This window comes from Scyliorhinus torazame, chromosome 2 (assembly GCF_047496885.1).
Source record: "Scyliorhinus torazame isolate Kashiwa2021f chromosome 2, sScyTor2.1, whole genome shotgun sequence".
Taxonomy (NCBI): Eukaryota; Metazoa; Chordata; class Chondrichthyes; order Carcharhiniformes; family Scyliorhinidae; genus Scyliorhinus; species Scyliorhinus torazame.
In genome coordinates, this window is record NC_092708.1 from 198,140,073 (window position 1) to 198,160,916 (window position 20,844).

At 48.3% G+C, this 20,844-nt stretch overlaps 1 protein-coding gene across 2 annotated transcripts in view; it reads left to right on the forward strand.

The window, feature by feature from the left end:
• The window catches only part of LOC140394993 (putative methyltransferase DDB_G0268948), a 38,041-nt gene extending 17,483 nt beyond the window's left edge, over nt 1–20,558 (forward strand). The window contains exons 2-6 of one of the 2 annotated variants that reach the window (XM_072482271.1): nt 5,639–5,799; nt 11,029–11,242; nt 17,466–17,566; nt 19,220–19,357; nt 20,296–20,558. In XM_072482271.1, the coding sequence (XP_072338372.1) occupies nt 5,639–5,799; nt 11,029–11,242; nt 17,466–17,566; nt 19,220–19,357; nt 20,296–20,383 (702 nt within the window). In that variant the 3' untranslated portion in view covers nt 20,384–20,558. The remainder of the gene's footprint in view (nt 1–5,638; nt 5,800–11,028; nt 11,243–17,465; nt 17,567–19,219; nt 19,358–20,295) is intronic. The other variant, XM_072482281.1, reaches the window with a different exon arrangement.
• Nucleotides 20,559–20,844: the final 286 nt, after the last annotated feature.

Consider the following 20,844-nt stretch of genomic DNA (forward strand, 5'->3'; position numbering starts at 1 on the left):
TAGGACCGCTTCCTAAATCGAAAAGTGGGAAGCAATATCTTTTGACTATAATGGATGTGTCTACTAGATTTCCAGAGGCCATTCCAGTACGTAATATTACAGCTAAAAAGACTGTAGAGGAGTTATTTAAATTCTTTCCTCGATATGAACTACCCACAGAAATAAAGCGGATCAAGAATCAAATTTTACCTCAATGTTATGGATAGCTTCGGAATAAAACAATTTAAATCAATTGCGTACCATCCAGAATCGTAGGGAGCGTTAGAAAGGTGGCATCAGACACTAAAGACAATGTTGAGGGCATATTGTCAAGATTATCCAGAGGATTGGGATAAAGGAATTAAATTTGGACTGTTTGCAATTAGGGATGCACCTAATGAGTCAAACAAATTCAGTCCTTGTGAACTAATTTTTGGTCAGGAGGTAAGAGGGCCACTTAAATTGATTATGGAAAAATTGGTGAGTGGGAAATAGGAACTTACATTATTGGATTATGTGTCAAATTTTAGGGAACGATTAAATAGAGCAGGTGAATTGGCTATATAGCACTTAAAAGTTGCACAACATGTGATGAAACGGGTAGCGGACAAGAAATCCAAAGTTCTTAGTTTTGCCAGTGGAGATAAAGTTTTAGTATTGTTACCAGTGGTAGGTGAACCTTTAAAAGCAAGGTTTTGTGGACCTTATCAGATTGAAAGGAAATTAAGTGAGGTGAATTATGTGGTAAGTACGCCAGATGGAAGGAAAACTCACCGAGTGTGTCATGTGAATGTGCTTAAAAGGTACTTTGAAAAGGAAGGAGAGCAAATGGAGGATGTTTTAATGATTCTAACTCAAAGTGACGAACCAAATCCAGATGACTTTGAATTTGACATACCTAAATTAAATTGAAAACATTTAGAGTCGTGCGCATGCATACCGGTGTGGCCGCATGTTTCTTTGTATGGTCGCAGTCTTTTTGAAGGCTGCTCGCAGCTGACATTGTTAAAAGCCGCAGCAAAAAGTTCGGGGAGAATGATGTGATTGGTTGCTTTCTGAACTTTGATGCTGATGAAGTGGAAATCTCTTACTCCAAGAATGATCAGGATCTGGGTGTCGCATTTAAGATTGGGAAAGACAGTCTCCTGACATGGTCTTATTTCCGCATGTTCAATGCCACAATTGTGCTGTGGAGCCATCTGTAACTTTGGACAGATGGAGACTCAATACTTTCTGACACCGGAAGGCTTCACCTTCATCCAACAGGTTCCATTGGAGGAGCGTGTACGAGGGCCAAAGGGCCCCAAAACCATTTCCTCCATTTTGTCAGCAGCAAACAAGGTAAGAGAAAATGGTGGGTCGCGCAGGTCGGCCGGCGTGGGTCGCGAAGATCGGCCAGCGTGGGTCGCAAAGGTCGGCTCCTGTGGGTTGTGAAGTTCGGCCCAGTTGGGTCCCGAAGGTTGGTCGGTTGGTAAAAATGGGTCCCCGGAAAAAAAGTTTGAAAAACACTGTGCTAAGGGTCCTAAAGAGTATCAGAAAAAACAGATTGAAATTAAACAGGCCAAAATGTTAAGTCGGGGTGCATAGTATCACCTTCCTGGGAGACAAGCTGTCCACACATGGGGTTCAGCCCGAACAAGACAAGACAAGGGTGATTGCACAGATGCCACGCCCTACGGATAAAGAAAACATTTTAAGATTGCTAGGCATGATACATTTTGTGGGCAAGTTCATCCTCAACTTGGCCACCAAAGCAACACATCTGAGGGAGACCAACCAAGGGCCCACAAATCTCAACCTATGCATCACAGGATGGCTTAAGGGCGGTCCTGCTCCAGCAGGGGCTGGAAGAAGACTAGCTGCCAGTGACGTATGGGGCCAGGGTGATGTCCGACACCGAACGACAATACGCACAAATTTAAAATGATTGTCTTGGACTTATTAATGGGTAACGAATTTCCATGATTATGTGTATGGGCTTCCAACCTTCATTGTGGAGACTGACCACAGGCCACTGGTCGCCATCATAAAAAGAAATCTGAGTGAGATGTCGCCGAGACTGCAACAAATGTTCATGAAGTTGCAGCAGTACGATTTTGAATTGGTGGAGAGTTGGGAATTGATCGTGCTGGGGGATAGACATATTTGCAGCAGTTCCACCACGATTCTTTAGTATTGTTTGTTAGTTTATTTATCCTAGTTATCTTATCACGCAGTTGCTTTACAATAACTTATTTTAAACCACATGTTCTGTGGTTCATCATTCAGTTCGGCCAGTTTAGATGATAGTGTGCCTCGAGAATCATTCTGAATGATTCCTGCCACCCCTCAGCCCCAGTGCTTGCTGACCTATATTTTCTTCTGGTATGGCAATTTAAAAAAAAAAAATTTAGAGCACCCAATTCTTTTTTTCCAATTAAGGGGCAATTTAGCATGGCCAATCCACCTACCTTGCACATCTTTGGGTTGTGGGGGTGAGACCCAAGCAGACATGGGAATAATGTGCAAACTCCACATGGACAGTGACCCGGGGCCGGAATCGAACCCTTGACACCATGAGGCAGCTGTGCTAACCACTGTGCCACCCCTGCAGTTTTAAAAACTTTTTTCTGTTTTTTAATTCTCTCCATGGTCCCTCTCTATCTCTGCAACCTCTTTCAGTCCTAAGCCTTCTAAAATATCTGCAATTTTGGTCGGCCGAACATCCCTAATTTTAATCACTCCACTTCCATTTCCTGGACCCTCGTCTCTGGAACTCCCTCCCTAAACCCTCCCTATTGCTGACGATATGACCATAGTGGGCTGGATCTCGAATAACGACGAGTCAGAATACAGGAGGGAGATTGAGAACCTAGTGGAGTGGTGCAGCGACAACAATCTATCCCTCAATGCCAGCAAAACTATAGAGCTGGTCATTGACTACAGAAAGCAAAGTACTGTACACGCCCTTGTCAGCATCAACAAGGCCGAGGTGGAGATGGGTAGCAGTTTCAAATTCCTAGGGGTACACATCTCCAAAAATCTGTCCTGGTCCACCCATGTCGACGCTACCACCAAGAAAGCACAACAGCGCCTATACTTCCTCAGGAAACTAAGGAAATTCAGCATGGCCACCTTAACTCTGACCAACTTTTACAGATGCACCATAGAAAGCATCCTATCTGGCTGCATCACAGCCTGGTATGGCAACTGCTCGGCCCAGGACCGCAAGAAACCTCAGAGAGTTGTGAACACAGCCCAGTCCATCACACGAACCTGCCTCCCATCCAATGACTCCATCTACACCTCCTGCTGCCTGGGGAAAGCGGGCAGCATAATCAAAGACCCCTTCCACCCGGCTTACTCACTCTTCCAACTTCTTCCATCGGGCAGGAGATACAAAAGTCTGAGAACACGCACGAACAGACTCAAAAACAGCTTCTTCACCACTGTTACCAGACTCCTAAATGACCCTCTTATGGACTGACCTGATTAACACTACACCCCTGTGTGCTTCACCCGATGCCGGTGCTTATGTAGTTACATTGTGAACCTTCTGTTGCCCTATTATGTATTTTCTTTTATTTCCTTTTCTTTTTATGTACTTAATGATCTGTTGAGCTGCTTGCAGAAAAATACTTTTCACTGTACCTCGGTACACGTGACAATAAACAAATGCAAACAAATCCAATAAAAACCTCAGCACAGTTCTCTCTTATCGGATGCTGGTTAAAACCTACCGCTTTGACCAAGGTTTTGTCCTTTTATCCTAATCGCTGCTCATTCTCTCGGTGTAAAACTTTATTTCCTCGCATTCCTGTGAACGTGCCTCTGGGAATCTTGCACAAAAGTTGCTATATAAATGCAAGTTGTTATTGAATGTGCAGTTGATTATTCTGTCACTGTAATTGGACACAGAATTACCGAGCAAACGGCAAAATCGCGAACGATGGACATTCTTTTCAATGGGAGTCAATGAGATAGGTTTCAGCAATGCGAGGGCAACACTGGTTTGTGCAGTTAATGCAGGGCACAAACTGCAGGGGGTGTGACAATATCGGCGGTTTCGCCCAACTGAGCAATTGGATGTACAAATTGTAATTTTTGTTATTTTGTGCCTGGCATAGCACTTATTTTATTTCTGTTGATTAATGATTATTGTGTTGTGGGTTGTTTGGTTTTATCCTTTTTATCTTTTCTATGACCTTTTAATAAACAAAATATCTGAGGCGAAATTCTCAGGTATCGGCGCGATGTCCGCCGACTGGCGCCCAAAACGGCGCAAATCAGTCGGGCATCGCGCCGCCCCAAAGGTGCGGAATGCTCCGCATCTTTGGGGGCCGAGCCCCAACCTTAAGGGGCTAGGCCGGCGCCGGACGAATTTCCGCCCCGCCAGCTGGCAGAAAAGGCCTTTGGTGCCCCGCCAGCTGGCGCGGAAATGACATCTCCGGGCGGCGCATGCGCGGGAGCGTTAGCGGCCGCTGACGGCCTTCCCACACATGCGCAGTGGAGGGAGTCTCTTCCGCCTCCGCCATGGTGAAGACCGTGGCGAAGGCGGAAGGGAAAGAGTGCCCCCACTGCACAGGCCCGCCCACGGATCGGTGGGCCCCGATCGCGGGCCAGGCCACCGTGGGGGCACCCCCCGGGGCCAGATCACCCCGCGCCCCCCCCAGGACCCCGGAGCCCGCCCGCGCCGCCTTGTCCCGCCGGTAAGGTAGGTGGTTTAATCTATGCCAGCGGGACAGGCATTTTAGCGGCGGGACTTTGGCCCATCCGGGCCGGAGAATCGCGGGGGGGGGGGCCCGCCAACCGGCGCGGCGAGATTCCTGCCCCCGCCGAATATCCGGTGCCGGAGAATTCGGCAACCGGAGGGGGCGGGATTCACGCCAGCCCCCGGCGATTCCGGGTCGGAGAATCTCGCCCCTGATGTAAGACACTTTGTGGTACCTGCATGCGACAGGTAGGGGGAGCCTCTGAGCAAGGCAAGGCAGTTATTGGAAGTTTAATAAAAACGAGCCGATCCTCGTTGAAGAGAAAAATGAATTACCAGAAAACTGTCAGACAAAAAATCAGTGAGCGTTTTGAAATTGAACAGGACTGTTATTGCATTGCTGGACTGGGAGATTCGGCCATTTCTGAATTAATCTCTCCACTCGGCTGCACTGAAGTTGCAACCATTCCAAGCACCGCTTCCCACTCCTGTTAGAAAGATGCTTAAAAAAGAGAATTACATGTCCGCGTCAAGCTCTAATGGAAGGAATCCCCTTCCAGAAATTTCTCTGCATAGAAAGAAGACATGGATAAGCGAACATTGTTCACATGGTTTATGATGAACTATCAATTACCACAAAGATGAGAGTAGTGGAATAATCGAGGCTTTATTGAGCAAAGATGTTGTGCCTCCTGTAGCTGGAACCAGAATGGCTGCAGCACCGGTGAGCACACACATTTATACGCCGCCTACTGGGTGGAGCCATGTACCTCTATTATACATGCCTTACCGTAATACATGTAATACTGCTAGTGGTGACTACCACAGTTTACAAAACAGGGGTATGTGTAAACATGAACAAAAAAGATGCAAAAAGTGGGACTTTACTGTATTTCCGGGGGAGGTGGGTCGGATTGAGAGGGGTTGTGGAGATGTGTTTCTGACTCAGAAATGCGATTCTCCTTTCAGAAGGGGAAGCCGTTCACCCTCGCAGTGGACATTGGATGTGGCCCTGGTCAGAGCACCAGGGGACTGGCTTCTTACTTTGAACAAGTGGTCGGAATTGACGTGAGTGGAGCTCAGATTGAAGAGGCCATGAAAGTGGACGGACCGGAGAACGTCTCTTACCGGTAACTAATGTATACATTCGTGTTCTCCCCATTCACCTGTGTTCGTGCAATCCCCCCCCCCCAACGCTGGGCACCATGAACCATTGGTTTTAGACCCCGTACTCTCTTCACCATGTATAAATCTTCTTGCACCAGTTCCCACAGTGTTAACCAGCTCCACTCTTCACCTTCGCACTTTCACAGTGAGTCTCTCACACATCAGCTGTCATCAGCTCCAGGGGGATTTGCTCCAAAAATGTTCCCACTGGCCTTCAGTCTCCACAGTAGAGGGTCAATAGCCAGGGGAGAAAGATTTAAGGAAGGACATTTAGAGGGGATTTGAGGAGAAACGTTTCCACCCAGAGGGTGAGGAATCTGGATATCAGACCCAGAAAGGGTGGTCGAGGTGGAAACCCTCACAACATTTAAGAAGCATTTAGATGAGCACTTGAAATGCTACAGCGTACAAGGCTACGGACCGAGTGCTGGAAAGTGGGATTAGAATAAATATGTGTTTGATGATGGGCACAGACATGATGGGCTGAAGGGCCTCTTTCTGTGCTGTAAAATTCTGCGACAAATTCCAATTTGCCGCACTAATAATGCACTAAATAATTCTCCTCTGTCACTCTTGCTGTCACTGATTCTCCCATCCCTCTCCCCAAACCTTATTGATAAATCACCCACAGACATTAACCGCTTACCTCCCTCTTTGTTAAAACCAGCCACCCCAAATCCCCCACACTCATCACGTGGGCAGCACGGTAGCACAGTGGTTAGCACAGTTGCTTCACAGCTCCAGGGTCCCCAGTTTGATTCCGGCTTGGGTCACTGTCTGTGCGGAGTCTGCACATCCTCCCCGTGTGTGCGTGGGTTTCCTCCGGGTGCTCCGGTTTCCTCCCACAGTCCAAAGATGTGCAGGTTAGGTGGATTGGCCATGATAAATTGCCCTTTGTGTCCAAAATTGCCCTTAGTGTTGGGTGGGGTTATTGGGTTATGGTGATAGGGTGGAGGTGTTGATCTTGGGTAAGGTGCTCTTTCCAAGAGCTGGTGCAGACTCGATGGGCCGAATGGCCTCTCTCTGCGCTGTAAATCCTATGAATTCTATGAATTCTACTGGGGGGGGGGAGGGGCTCATGGACGGCCAGGGGAGCGATCGGGCGGCACGGTTCCGCTGGGGTGCGTGACCTCGGGAGGGGCCTACATTTTTGATGACGGTGCGCGGTGCGTGTCCACCATGTCGCATGGCGCCGCCACCGCCGTGCGCATGCACGGACTCCCGACTTTAAGGAAAGTCCAGAGTGAAACGCCAGTGTTTTTTCGCTGCCGTGCGGACATAGATTCATTTTTGGAGAATCCAGCCCCTGTTCTTATTGAACCCAACAGACTCCTCAGTAGCTTGAGACAAATGCCCACAAACCCCCCTCTCCGCCACGAGCCCTACATCAAACCTCTATTTTTTTCATAGAATTTACAGTGCAGAAGGAGGCCATTCGGCCCATCGAGTCTGCACCGGCTCTTGGAAAGAGCACCCTACCCAAGGTCAACACCTCCACCCTATCCCCATAACCCAGTAACCCCACCCAAAACTAAGGGCAATTTTGGACACTAAGGGCAATTTATCATGGCCAATCCACCTAACCTGCACATCTTTGGACTGTGGGAGGAAACCGGAGCACCCGGAGGAAACCCACGCACACACGGGGAGGATGTGCAGACTCCGCACAGACAGTGACCCAAGCCGGAATCGAACCTGGGACCCTGGAGCTGTGAAGCAATTGTGCTATCCACAATGCTACCGTGCTGCCCTTGCGGGCACTGAGTGGGACCCGACTCCAGACCAAGGCAATCTGATGTGGAGGATGGTCTGAAATGTCAATGGCCGAGTGCTCCGTCTTCCTCACCCAAGGGAGAATATACCTACCCATCAGAAAAAGTTGATTCTGGAACACACCTTTTGAACTGGAGAGAAGAACGAAAATTCCTGATCCCCTGGGTGCATAAACTGCCATGGATTTCCCCCCCCCTCCATCTGCTTCAGAAATGTCAACAACGCCTTCGCCACCCCAGAAGGAGCCAATGACTTATGCCTGGAATGGTCCAACTTCGGATCAAGTACGCAATATAAATCTCCCCCAAAAATCAGTTGGTGCGTATCTATATTTGGAATTGACGCCAACAGCTTCCTAATAAATACTGTATCATCCTAATTTGGGGCATAAACATTGACCAATGCCATCAACGTGCCTGCTAACGACCCAGTAACCATCATGTACGTGCCATACGGGTTAGCCACGATCTTGCCAGCTGAGAAAAGAACCCGCTTGTTCACCAAAATTTCTGCCCCTCCTCCTCCCCGCCAGGCTCTGCCATAAAAGCCAGGATGGCTCAACCACCCCTTCTGCAGTCTAGTCCGATCCCTCACCTGCAAATGAGTCTCCAGCAAAAACACCACACACATCAACCCTCAGATTTTTTGGTGAGTTAATATTATCCACCTTTTTATTGGGCCACCCAACCCCCTTACACTACAGGCGACCAACTGAATCGAGTGCCTCCCACCGCGCCCCCCACCCCACCCCGCCGTTCAAACTGGAGTCAGCATTTCTACTGAGAGAGATGATCAAATGCCTGTCCACAGATTGTAGGCCCAGGGCCAACCTAAGATGGCTGCCAAGCTTACCCACAAAGTTTAAACAAAAAATCTAATTAAGGGCCAATTTAGAGTGGCCAATCCACCTACCCGGCACATCTTTGGGTTGCGGGGGTGAGACCCACGCAGGCACGGGGAGAATGTGCAAACTCCACATGGACAGTGACCTGGGGCCAGGATCAAATCTGGGTCCTTGATGCTGTCAGGCAGCAGTGCTAACCACTGTGCCTCTGTGCTGCCCCACTCACCCACAAAGTTAAACAAAGAGAAGCTCATAGTCGCAGTCCGAGAACTAATTGTTCACCCCACCCAAATGCACATATTGGATACATACAAAAGAACTCCTATTCAACCCCAACTCTCACCAAAACAAAAATGCTAGGCTCATTGAACCAAGATAAACAGGATAAGCAGGCCGCAGCATCCCCCCACCCCCACCACCTTGCTGCCGTTCGCTCGTTTAAATTTACTGCGAGCGAGGTAGCCCCTACCGACGGTAGAAAGCAGAAAAAGAAACATCACTACTGGTTGCAAAAAGTAACAAGACCGAACACCCCAACAAAGACTAAATTCCCACTGGGAGCCATATATTTCCAACAATACTACCTCAAACAATACACCGGCAAACAATTAACCCCCCCCAATCCACAACTATACAACATGTGCAAAACACGCCCATCCCATCTCAGGAACCAAGAAATAAAAACGAATATATACAAAATACCCCAAAACCCATTCCCATCAACAAACATAAACATCCCCTCAGAGCCCCATTAACTTGATCCAAGTCCATGATCTTTAACAAAGGCACCGGCCTCCTCCAAAGTATTGAAATAAGAGGTCTTTGGCTCATAAGTAACCCGCAGCCTCGCCGGATACACCACTTCAAGACCGCACTCTGCTCTTGAACGATGTGGTCTTAGCCTCATTGTAGACCGCCCACGTCCGCGCAAGCTCAGCTCCGACATCTTGAGGAATTCTAATGAGACTTCCTTCCTAGCTGGAATCGCGGTGCCCCTTGGCCCACTTCAGGGTGCACTCCTTCTACTGGGAGCTATGAAACCTTACAATGACTGCCCATGGTGATTCATGCCCAAGGCTTCTGCCGGAGTGTTCGATGGGCCCTGTCCAACTCTGGAGAGGTTGTGAGTCCACCCTCTCCCATCATCTTCCCAAACATCTGCAAAAAATATGCAGTTGGATTTGGGCACTCCATACCCTCCGGCAACCCCACAACTCTGAGGTTTAATCTCCTCGACTGATTCTCAAGGTCATCCACTTTCGCCCTCAGACACTTATTTTTCACTGAAACCAAGGAGGTCTCCGCCTCCAGTGGGGCAATTTTAAAAAGTTTATTGGATAAGCATATGGACGATAATGGCATAGTGTAGGTTAGATGGCTTTTGTTTTTTGACTTCCCATGTCGGTGCAACATCGTGGGCCGAAGGGCCTGTACTGCGCTGTATCGTTCTATGTTCTATGTTCTATTTGGTTGCTGTGCCTCGACAGAGCTGTCTCCACATCCTACAACAGCTCACCACGTTCCTTCACCTAATCCGAAGTCTTGTCCAGTTTTTCTCGCATGGTAACCTACGGCTCCTCAATTGGTTTTCCGAGGGTTTCAGACTTCACTCTCCATTGCCTCTTAAAATGCTTGTTGAACTCAGTTGCCACTACCCCAGTCAAAATGTCTGCCACCATCAGAGCAGCCAGAGCAGTCACTGTCATCTTCTCTCCTACGGAGCTACATGAAGCCACTGAGCCCGTTGATGAATTTCCATCTGCAGGTTTCTTACCTCCAGATTTTTTTGACATTTTTCACAAATAGGCTCCTTATATCTTCAGATGGGTAGAGTTTATCCATCAAAATACCCTGGGAGCTGGGAAAAAAGGGCCAAAGAAAAGTGCCCCGGCAGGAGCTACCTAGTGCACAACCTCTCTCTGAATGCCATCACTGGAAGTCCAGATAATCAGGACTGTTTACGAAAATTACGAAGAAGGAGCGAATTTCATTCTGAATTGAGTTGAAACCTTTAAACTCTTTCGGTTCACCTCATCAGGCCATTTCAAAGGGTTGTTAAGGTTGCTGGCGAACGATGTTTAAGGCGCCGGGGTCTGAACAAAAACCCACTTCGCAACAAGTGGGTGGACTGCATGTGAACCCCCAGACACAGCATTGCAATACCTAACCCCGGCCCTCCCACAAATTGACACACCCAGAAATAAGACCTCGGTGCAAGAGATTCATCTTCATCTCCCTCCTTCAGTTCTGACATTCTGCTCTCACCCCATTAGGCACCCTCCCCTCCACACCCTCACCAACGAGGAAAGGAAGTGGACGAGGTGGGCAGGCTGGGTCACAGAGCGGATGTCAACAGCCTCCTTGAGCCAGGCCCTGCCTACCCCAACCGAGAACTGAACCTGCAGCCTTGACCTGCTGTGTTTCCAATTTGTTATCCCAGTGAGAAACTCAATGCGTTCTTAATCAGTGAAGGTTTCTTCCTTTCTGGCATCCTGTGTGTCTCTGGGGCACCCATTTAAAATCTGCAGAGGTATTGAAGCTAGTGTTATGATGTGTTTGTTGATTCACTCGCCAGACGGGGCCTTGCAGAGGAGCTGGAGTTTGAGGATGGTTCCGTTGACCTGGTAACAGCAGGAGCAGCAGCTCATTGGTTTGATATGGAGAAGTTTATGAAGGAGGTTGAGCGGATTCTAAAACCCAAAGGCTGTGTGGCTCTGTATTGCTACCGACCTCCCTTTGAATTACATTACAATGACTGCTCTGAGCAGCTGACCCAGATTGTCCAAGAGGTGAGTTGGTAATTGGGACTAACTGGGAATGTTTAGTCATTTCAACTGCAACAGAAAAGGATTCTTCTCGGGTAATTGTAGAGATTTCCATACTGAATGCAATGGATTAAAGAAAAAAAAATTCATTTTATAACAAACATATTACATACATGATATAACTATACAGTTGTTTTCTATATAAATAACAGGAATAAATATACGTTTTGAATTCAACCCAGACATTATGATATTAAACTGTACACTTGTGGTGCGCATCTTGCCAGAGTGGCTAATATTTACAGACTGTGACAGATACTGTAGATTAACAGAAAAGAAAGAGAACCCCCACTCCCCATGTCATGATAGCCCCAGCATACAGCACCTCAGGGTGAGGCCAATCAAAGGTGGTGAGGCCTGGTCTGGGGACTTTGTCCTTCTCTTAGGGCATGTTGCTTTAGAGCTGCTTGTGGATCCTATGTCCCCATTATATCATACACCTGTTGCTTCACCTGTGTTATGGGTGCTCCTTCCTCCCCTCCCTCCCACGCTCTCTTCTTCCCAGTCCCTCATTTCTAATTCTCCCTCCTCTCTTCCCCCCCAACCCCCTCTCTGTTCCCTCTCTCCCTGTCCCTCTACAGTTCTCCCTCCTCCCTTCCCCCAACCCCACTCTCTTCCCACCTTCTCTCCCCCCCACCCCCTCACCCACACACATTTGCTGGTCCTCGAAGCTAAACTGTTTCCACATGTAGTCATGATGTGGAGATGCTGGCGTTGGACTGGGGTGAGCACAGTAAGAAGTCTTACAACACCAGGTTAAAGTCCAACAGGTTTGTTTCAAACACTAGCTTTCGGAGCACTGCTCCCTCCTCAGGTGAAATGTCCTAATTTCACCTGAGGAAGGAGCAGTGCTCCGAAAGCTAGTGATTTGATACAAACCTGTTGGACTTTAACCTGGTGTTGTAAAACTTCTTACTGTCCACGTGTAGTGGTATCCTTCCTCTGACCCCTGGATGGTAAATTTTATTGTTTCCAGTTTCAGGAATTCCTCCAGGTCGGACAGCCAGTCTGGGGCCTTGGGTGGCGCTGCCAACCTCCATCCAAGCAGGAGTCTCTGGAGGGGTATCAGGGTGGCGAAGGCCAGGGTATCGGCCCCTCTCCCCATGAAAAGCTCTGGATGCTCAGAGTCCGACAGCTGCCACTAAAGGGCGTGGCTCCACACTCACCCCTGCGACCTTGGACATGGTCTCGAAGAAGGCAGTCCAGAACCTGATCAGTTTGGGGCAGGATCAGAATATGTGGGTGTGGTTGGCCGGGTCCCCCTGACAGCGCACTCATTTGCCCTCCACCTCCGAGAAGAAACCGCACATGTGTGTCCTGGTCAGGTGCACCCTGTACACCACCATTTTCTGCGTTAGGTTTAGCCCTGCGCATGAGGTGGAGTTTACCCTATGCAGTGCTTCACTACAATGTCCTCCCCCCATCGCTATGCCTAGTTCTTCCTCCCATCTTTCTCGTGTCTCGTCCAGTGGGGTCCTTACCTCTTCTAACAGCCATCCATATATATCAGCACATTTGCTGTCCTCTAATTCATCTGGCGCTAATACCATGTCCAGTAAGGTGTGTCTGCATTGCTGAGGGAGTACTGCGCCCTCCTTGCGGAGGAAATTTCTTGGCTGCAAGTACCAGAGCTCAATCCCTTTCGAAAGCTGAAGCTTTTCTGTTAGTTCCCCAGGGTTGCTATTCTACCGTCTATGTACAAGTCCCTTGCTGTCAGTACCCTTTCATCCTTTCTCCACGTTTTGAAGGTGGCATCTATTTTCGCAGGGATAAACCATAGAATTCATAGAATCATAGAATTTATAGTGCAGAAGGAGGCCATTCTGCCCATCGAGTCTGCACTGGCCTTTGGAAAGAGTGCTCCACTTAAGCCCACACCTCTACCCCATCCACGTAACTCACTAACCCCACCTAACCATTTTTTTGGACACTAAGGGAAATTTAGCATGGCCAATCCACCTAACCTGCACATCTTTGGACTGTGGGAGCACCCGGAGGAAACCCACGCAGACACGGGGAGAACGTGCAGACTCTGCACAGACTGTGACCCAAGCCAGGAATCGAACCTGGGACCCTGGTGCTGTGAAGCAACATTGCTAACCACTGTGCTACCACGCCGGCCCCATCTATGGCTTCTGCAGATTGGGCCACAACAGACATGTCACTAAGTTTGTGGTGGTGCCTGAGCTGATTCCAGGTCCTTAGTGTGGCTACTATTACCAGGCTCCTTGAGTACTTGTTCGGGGGGAATGGGAGTAGGGTGGTGGCCAGTGCCCGAAGGGACGTTCCAATGCAGGAGGTCTTCTCCATCCACACCTCTTCTGCATCCGGCTCTCCCAGCCATCCCAGCATCCTTTCTGCCTTTGCTGTCCAGTGGCAGAATAGGAGATTCGGAAGGGGCAAGCTCCCCATGTGCCACCCTCTATGTAGGATGGTTTTGTGGATCCTGGGGTTCTTTCCAGCCCACACGAAAGCTTATCCACCATGGTGAAGAAGAATTTAGGGATGAAGATCGGAGAGATCTGAATATGAAGTGGAACCTTGGCAGCAGGTTCATTTTTATTGTCTGCACTCTTCCTGCCAAAGAGACCAGGACCGAATCCCACCTCTAGGTCCCTCTTCACCTCATCCACCGGGCTAGACAGGTTCCATTTATGCAGCCGGGCTCAGTCGTCCAGGCCCAAGCTATCTTGATCCCTCGGTATCGGAACTTGGTTTGAGTCAGTTTGAACTGCAGTGCTCCCAGCTCTGCTTCCCCCGCCCTTCCGTGAGGCTTCACTGGGAAGATTCCGCTCATGCTCAGATTAAGTTTGTACCCCATGAAGGCTCTGAACTCCCTCAGGAATTCCATTATCTTACACATGCTAGCTAGGGTGTTCGAGACATCGAGGAGCAGGTAATCCTCATGGAGAGAGACCCTGTGCTCCCTGTCTGACCTTTGGCTGCCTCTCCAATCGTTCGCTGATCTGAGAGTGATGGCTAGTGGCGCAATTGCCAGAGTGTCCTCTCTGCAGAACCACCTTCCTTCCCCCCGCCCCAAATAAACAGGTAATCAACTTCTCCATCTCCTTGAAAAGCGCCTGATGTGTCAGGTAAGCTGGGTCTGCGAGGACTGCATTTACTGTAGCAGAGAGGGAGACAGGCTTCCAACACTTGAGGAAATGCAACTCTATTTTATGAAACTCTTAACTATTAAACATGCTTGAACTGTGGGTTGACACTGTGCTGAGTTGACTGGAGACCTGAGGCTAACCTGACCAGACTATCTTACTACCACATGGTGGATGTTCTAGTTGTTGCTCACAGGCTCTGACTGTCTCAGAGGCTGCATCCCAAGAGAGCGGGAAAACTAGTGCCCCCTGGCTATATAGTGGCCGTGTCCTGTCTGGTGATTGGCTGCTGTGTTCTGTATGTTCATTGGTCATCCTTTGTGTCACTCACTGTCTATCTGTTCACCATCATATACTTGTCTGTATATTATGACAGCGCCTTTGATAAAAAGACCTCAGGCACTGAAAGATGAAAAAAGCCCATGGTAACACATTCATTTTATTCGCCTGCACCTGACCTGCCAGCAACAGAGGAAGGCCATTCCCTATCAAGCTAGTAAGATAGTACCTACAGAGCCCCACCCCCAGTCCCGTACCCTCAAATATCTAAAGTGGTTCACCGCCCTCCGAAATGGCAGCCCCCCCCCCCCCCCCCTCCCACCCCTGGCCGGGACACCACAAATATAGCAGAGCACTTAGAAAACAGTAGCAGGATTGAACAGAGTCAGCATCGATTTATGAAGGGGAAATCATGCTTGACAAATCTATTGGAATTCTTCGAGGGTGTAACTATTAAAATTGATGAAGGGGAGCCAGTGGCTGTGGTTTATTTGGACTTTCAGAAGGCTTTTAACAAAGACCCGCATAAAAGATTATTGTGTAAAATTAAAGCGCATGGGATTGGAGGTAGTGTATTGAGATGGATAGAAGCCCGGTTGGCAGACAGGAAACAAAGAGTAGGGATTAATGGCTCCTTTTCACGTTGGCATGCAGTGACTAGTGGGGTACCGCATGGATTGGTGCTAGGATCCCAGCTATTCACAATATACATTAATGAGTTAGAGGAGGGAGCTAAATGTCATATCTCCAAATTTGCAGATGACAGCAAGTTGGGTGGGAGGGTGAGCTGTGAGGAGGATGCAGAGATCCTTCAGTGTGACTTGGACAAGTTGAGTGAGTGAACAAATGAACGGCAGATGCAGTATAATTTGGATAAATGTGAGGGTATCCACTTTGGTAGCAAAAACAAGAAGGCAGGCTATTAGCTTGGTATGATTCCTGCTCTGCCCAAGACCGCAGGAAACTACAAAAGGTCGTGAATGTAGCCCAGTCCATCAGGCAAACCAGCCTCCCGTCTGTTGACTCTGTCCATAATTCCCGCTGCCTCGGACACACAAGGAGCATAATTAAGGACCCCACGCACCCCGGACATACTCTCTTCCACCTTCTTCCGTCAGGAAAAAGATACAAAAGTTTGAGGTCACGTACCAACCGACTCAAGAACAGCTTCTTCCCTGTTTCCATCAGACTTTTTAATGGACCTTCCCTGTATTAAGTCAATCTTTTCTCTACACCTTGCTATGACTGTAACATTACATTCTGTAGTCTCTCCTTCCTTCCCTATGTACAGTATGCGTTGTCTGTATAGCATGCAAGAGACAATACTTTTCACTGTATACTAATACATGTGACAATAAGAAATCAAATCAAATCAAAAAAGAAAAACAGTGCCCTCTGTTCCTTTCCTCCAGATCGTCAGTGTATATTGTGAAAAGTTGTGGTCCCTATGTCGACCCCTGAGACACACCACTCGTCACCAGCTACCATCCTGATAAAGACCCCTTTATCCGCACTCTCTGCCTTCTGCCAGTCAACCAAACCTCTGTCCATGCCAGTATCTAACCTTAACACCATGGGCTCTTAACTTATTTAACAGTCTTCTATACGGCACCTTGTCAAAGGCCTTCTGGAAATCTAAATAGATCACATCCACTGGTTCTCCTTTGTCTAACTTCCTTCTTACCTCCTCAAAGAATTCTAACAGATTTGTCAGACATGACCTCCCCTTGACGAAGCCTATTTTACTCTAAGAACTCCGCTTTAATAATGGACTGTAAAATCTTACCAATGACCGAAGTCAGGCTAACCGGGCCTACAATTTCCCGTCTTCTGCCTCCTTCCTTCTTAAACAGCGGTGTTACATTAGCCATTTTCCAGTCCTTTGGGACCCTCCCTGCCTCCAGTGATTCCTGAAAGGTCACCACCAATGGCTCCATAATTTCCTCAGCTATCTCTTTTAGAACTCTGGGGTGTAGTCCAGCTGGTCCAGTGATTTATCCACCTTCAGACCTTTTAGTTTCTCCAGAACCTTCTCCGTGCTAATGGCCACTGCACTCTCTGCCCCCGATTCTCCTGAAGTTCTGCTATCCCATTGGTCTCTTCCACCATGAAGACTGATGCAAAGTAACTATTCAGTGCCCCTGCAATTTCTTTGTTTCCTATTATTACTTCTCCAGCCTAATTTTCCAGTGGCCCATTATCTATTCTTGCCTCTCTCTTACCTTTTATATATTTAAAAAACTCTTGTTATCTCCTTTTATATTACTAGCTGGCTTACACTCATATTTCATCTTCTCCCCACTTATTGCTTTTTTCGTTGCCCTCTGCTCGCTTTTAAAGGCTTCCCAAACCTCTGGCTTCCCAATAAATTCCAATTGCACCTTTTTCCTCTCTGCCAGCAGCTTGAATGCAATCGATTGGGCCGGAGGTCAGGTAGGACGGGAGGTCAGGATTGGGCAGAGGTCAGGATTGGGCAGAGGTCAGGATCGGGCAGGAGGTCAGGATTGGGTGAGAGGTCAGGATTGGGCGGGAGGTCAGGATTGGTCGGGAGGTCAGGATTGGTCGGGTGGTCAGGATTGGGTGGGAGGTCAGGATCGGACGGGAGGTCAGGATTGGGCGGAGGCCAGGATTGGGCAGGAGTTCAGGACTGGCTGGGCCACCACAGTTCTTCAGTCATTTTTCTGTCATGAGGTGGGGGATAGTGGGGGTGGGGGACACTCTCCTTGTAGCTTATATTCATATCAGTAATTTGGCGATCATTATGATGACCAGTTTGCTCTTGTATTTCTTGCTTCCAGATGTTTAAAACCCTTGGACCCTACCAGAGTGAAAAATGTCATATAGTTCAGAATGAATACAAGGAAATATATCATGCCATCACATTTCCTGACAAGGAAAGGTGAGACCAGATAATACAATCGATAAACTTTCAGCTAAGATTCAATAAACTGGTGAAGAGGTGCTTGGTGATTATCGCTTCTTAATGTCTGAGTTTTGATATTAATGTCTGCCCCCTTGTTCTGGACTCCCCTCACCAGAGGAAATAGCTTGTCTTTATCGACATTAAACACCTCAGTTGACCTCGCAATCTGCTTGGATTATCAATCTGTAACATTTGTTGGGTTCCCAGTCAATACACTGAGGTATGGCTCTCAGGGTGTGTCTGTTCACATATATCGGAAGGGACATTACTTCATTTAACACCTGTTTCACAATTGTATCGCGGCACCTCCCAGTTTGGAACATGCTGTACGGAGAGAAGTTTAAATTTATTGTACTCGCAAGTCCGAATATTTTGTCTTCCACCTTTACAAATTTTATGAATAAAGTATATTTTGAAGAAAACAAAATCCTCCCCCCCCCCCGATCAGAAATTCTCCCGTGGGTGGCCCAGAGGTGGGACATATTCTTAGACTGGATCTGTTGATGGAGATCATTAAAGGGCGGCACGATGGCACAGTGCACCTAATCTGCACGTCTTTAGACTTGGGAGGAAACTGCAGCACCCAGGGAAAACCCACGCAGACACGGGGAGAAAGTGCAAACCCCACACAGACAGTCAGCAAAGGCCGGAATTGAACCCGGATCCCTGGCACTGTGAGGCAGCAGTGCTAATCACTGTGCCACCGTGCCGCACCAAGTTTTGGAGTAGGGATTAAGGTTGAGGGAAATAGAAATAGGCGGAATGAGAAGAGGTTTTGCTGGAAGAAGAAGAAGCGATGGAGGAGGAGGCCCCAAGAGGGACCAGGAAGACAGATTGAAAGAATAAACATGCCCAGAGTGGGCAGTCAGAATGCACACATGAGTACATACAGTGAGAACTCTGGTTACGTAGCCCATGGAAGAGAATCAAGAAGAGGATGTCTGTTCATAAATAGAGTATGGAGCTTGCCTGTTAGATCACTGACCCTTGGTTATCTTAATATTCTGGTATCAATATTAAGACCTGTGACTTGTGCCTTATAGATGGCGGACAGGCTTTGAGAAGTGAAGGTGACTTACCCTCCGCAGAATTCCCTGCCACTGACCTCATGTAGCCGCAGTATGTGTGTGGCTGGCCCAGTTAAGCTTTGAAGGAACAGAGGGATTTGGCAGACAGATTCTCACGATATTAAAAGGTGACACCTCAGGTTGATAAGGAACAGAAAGGAATAGAACTGGTGGCTTTTACTTTGAGAGATTACAAACGTGATACAAACTCCCACTCCCTCCAGTTCGGACATTAGGTCATTGAGCTGAAACATTATGGGTGGGATTTCCTGGCCCTTCCCACCGGTGGGATCCTCCGGTCCCGCTGGAATTCACCCCCCCCCCCCGCCGAAATGGGTGACTCATGCACAACACCAGACTTCAGCAGGGCAGCAAGGTCATGGCAGGGGGCCAATGGCAAGCTGCCTGCACTGTCGGAAAATGCCGCGAGAGTTGGGGGGGGGGGTGAAAATCCCACGATAAGTCTCTATCTCTCTTCACAGATGCTGCCTGACCGGCAGAGTGTTTCCAGCATTTTGTACTTTTTCATTGATAAACGGTATCGCTTTCTTTCACCCCCCAGAGTTGATGATATTTCATTCAAGCAACAGGTGTCAATCTCTTGGATCAAAGGATTCTTCGAATCCTTGTCTTACTACCAGACATTTCGGAAGAAGGATCCTGAATGTGCGAAGGCCTCCATTGAAAGAATGGAGCAAAAGTAAGAGTGATAAGGATAGTAGGAATTTACCTTGATCAGCTCACCACTGCTAAGGGCTTCAATGGAAGACCAGTTGAACGTAAATGCTGAATGGGTTTTGGAGGGGTCACACTTCTGGACAAGTGTGGGTGGCATTGATCTTTGACAGTCATTTTCAGTGAATAGTTTATGAGGTGGACATTACGACCCACCGTTCACTGTCCCAAAATCTGGAAAGAACATACAGGCGGAATTCAGTGGAAAAGCCAATCTCATGCCTCAGGATATGGTTGTCAGGGCAATAAGTAATTATTGACTAAAATGAGAGCTTATCAAGTCGCCGATTAGGGAAAGGCTCAATTGTAACTTGGGGAGGTGGGTTCACGTACGTTGAGGGGCTGACTGAGGCTCTCTCCTCATCAGCAGTCTGAGGCTTAGGAGATAGGTGTTAAAACCGGAGATGGCAGGAACAGAGAAAGGAAGAAATAAGCATTTTGATAGCACCGATCACGACCCCAGGCCATCCCACAGCACTTCCAGACAACATGGTACCTTTGAGGTGTAGTGTTTGTTGGAATGTCGGAAACATGAGAGCCAATCTGCAAGATGCCAATGAATGTCAGTAAGACAATGACTAGATAATCTGCTCTGTTGATGTTAGCAGAGAGATCAAGAGTGGCCAGGAGAGAATTCTGAACCTCTTCTTCAAAAAAATTCTTTTAAATCCACTTGAAGGAGGAGATAGCACTGCTGCCTCACGGCGCTGAGGACCCGGGTTCGATCCCGGCCTCGGGTCGCTGTCCGTGTGGAGTTTGCACATTCTCACCGTGTCTGCGTGGGCCTCACAACCCAAAGATGTGCAGGTTAGGTGGATTGGCCACGCTAAATTGCCCCTTAATAGGAAGAAGTGGGTTAACGACAGTGGGCATTCCACTCATTACATTTTTGTTTCTTTTCAGTATTCAGCAAGCTCTGGGAGCGTCTTCCAGTGAAACTGTGTTGGAAACGAAGTGGACTGCTTTCTGCTTACTGGCAAGCAAACCTTGAGTGAGGCCTACGGACACCGAGCGACTGTGTCTCCCAAGCCAATTGCATCAAGAAGCTTTCTCCAGTCCCTTAAGTGGGACGTCAAATCTGTTTTTCTCAATGGACCTTTGGTGATTGGTAGTTTGAACACAAGCAAGATGCACAATTGGATGGGGGGTGGTGGTCGGGGGTGGTGGTTGGGGGGTTGGTGGGGGGGTGGGGGGGGGGGGTGGAGTTAATCTTCAGAGGGACAGTATATGGTTTGGACCATTGTTGTGTGAGGAATTGCTTCCTGCCAGCAGCCTTGAATGACTGCTCTAATATGAAGTCTGGCCCACTCCGCAAGCGGAACCTCTCCCCTGGATGACATGCAGCTTTAGCCAAGCAGGCAAGGAGTGTCTCTGAACCTGGCTGGAGTGCTGGTCTGCCTCCTTGTTCCCCTACACCGGCCTCAACTGGCCTTTGTACCTGACGCCAGATTC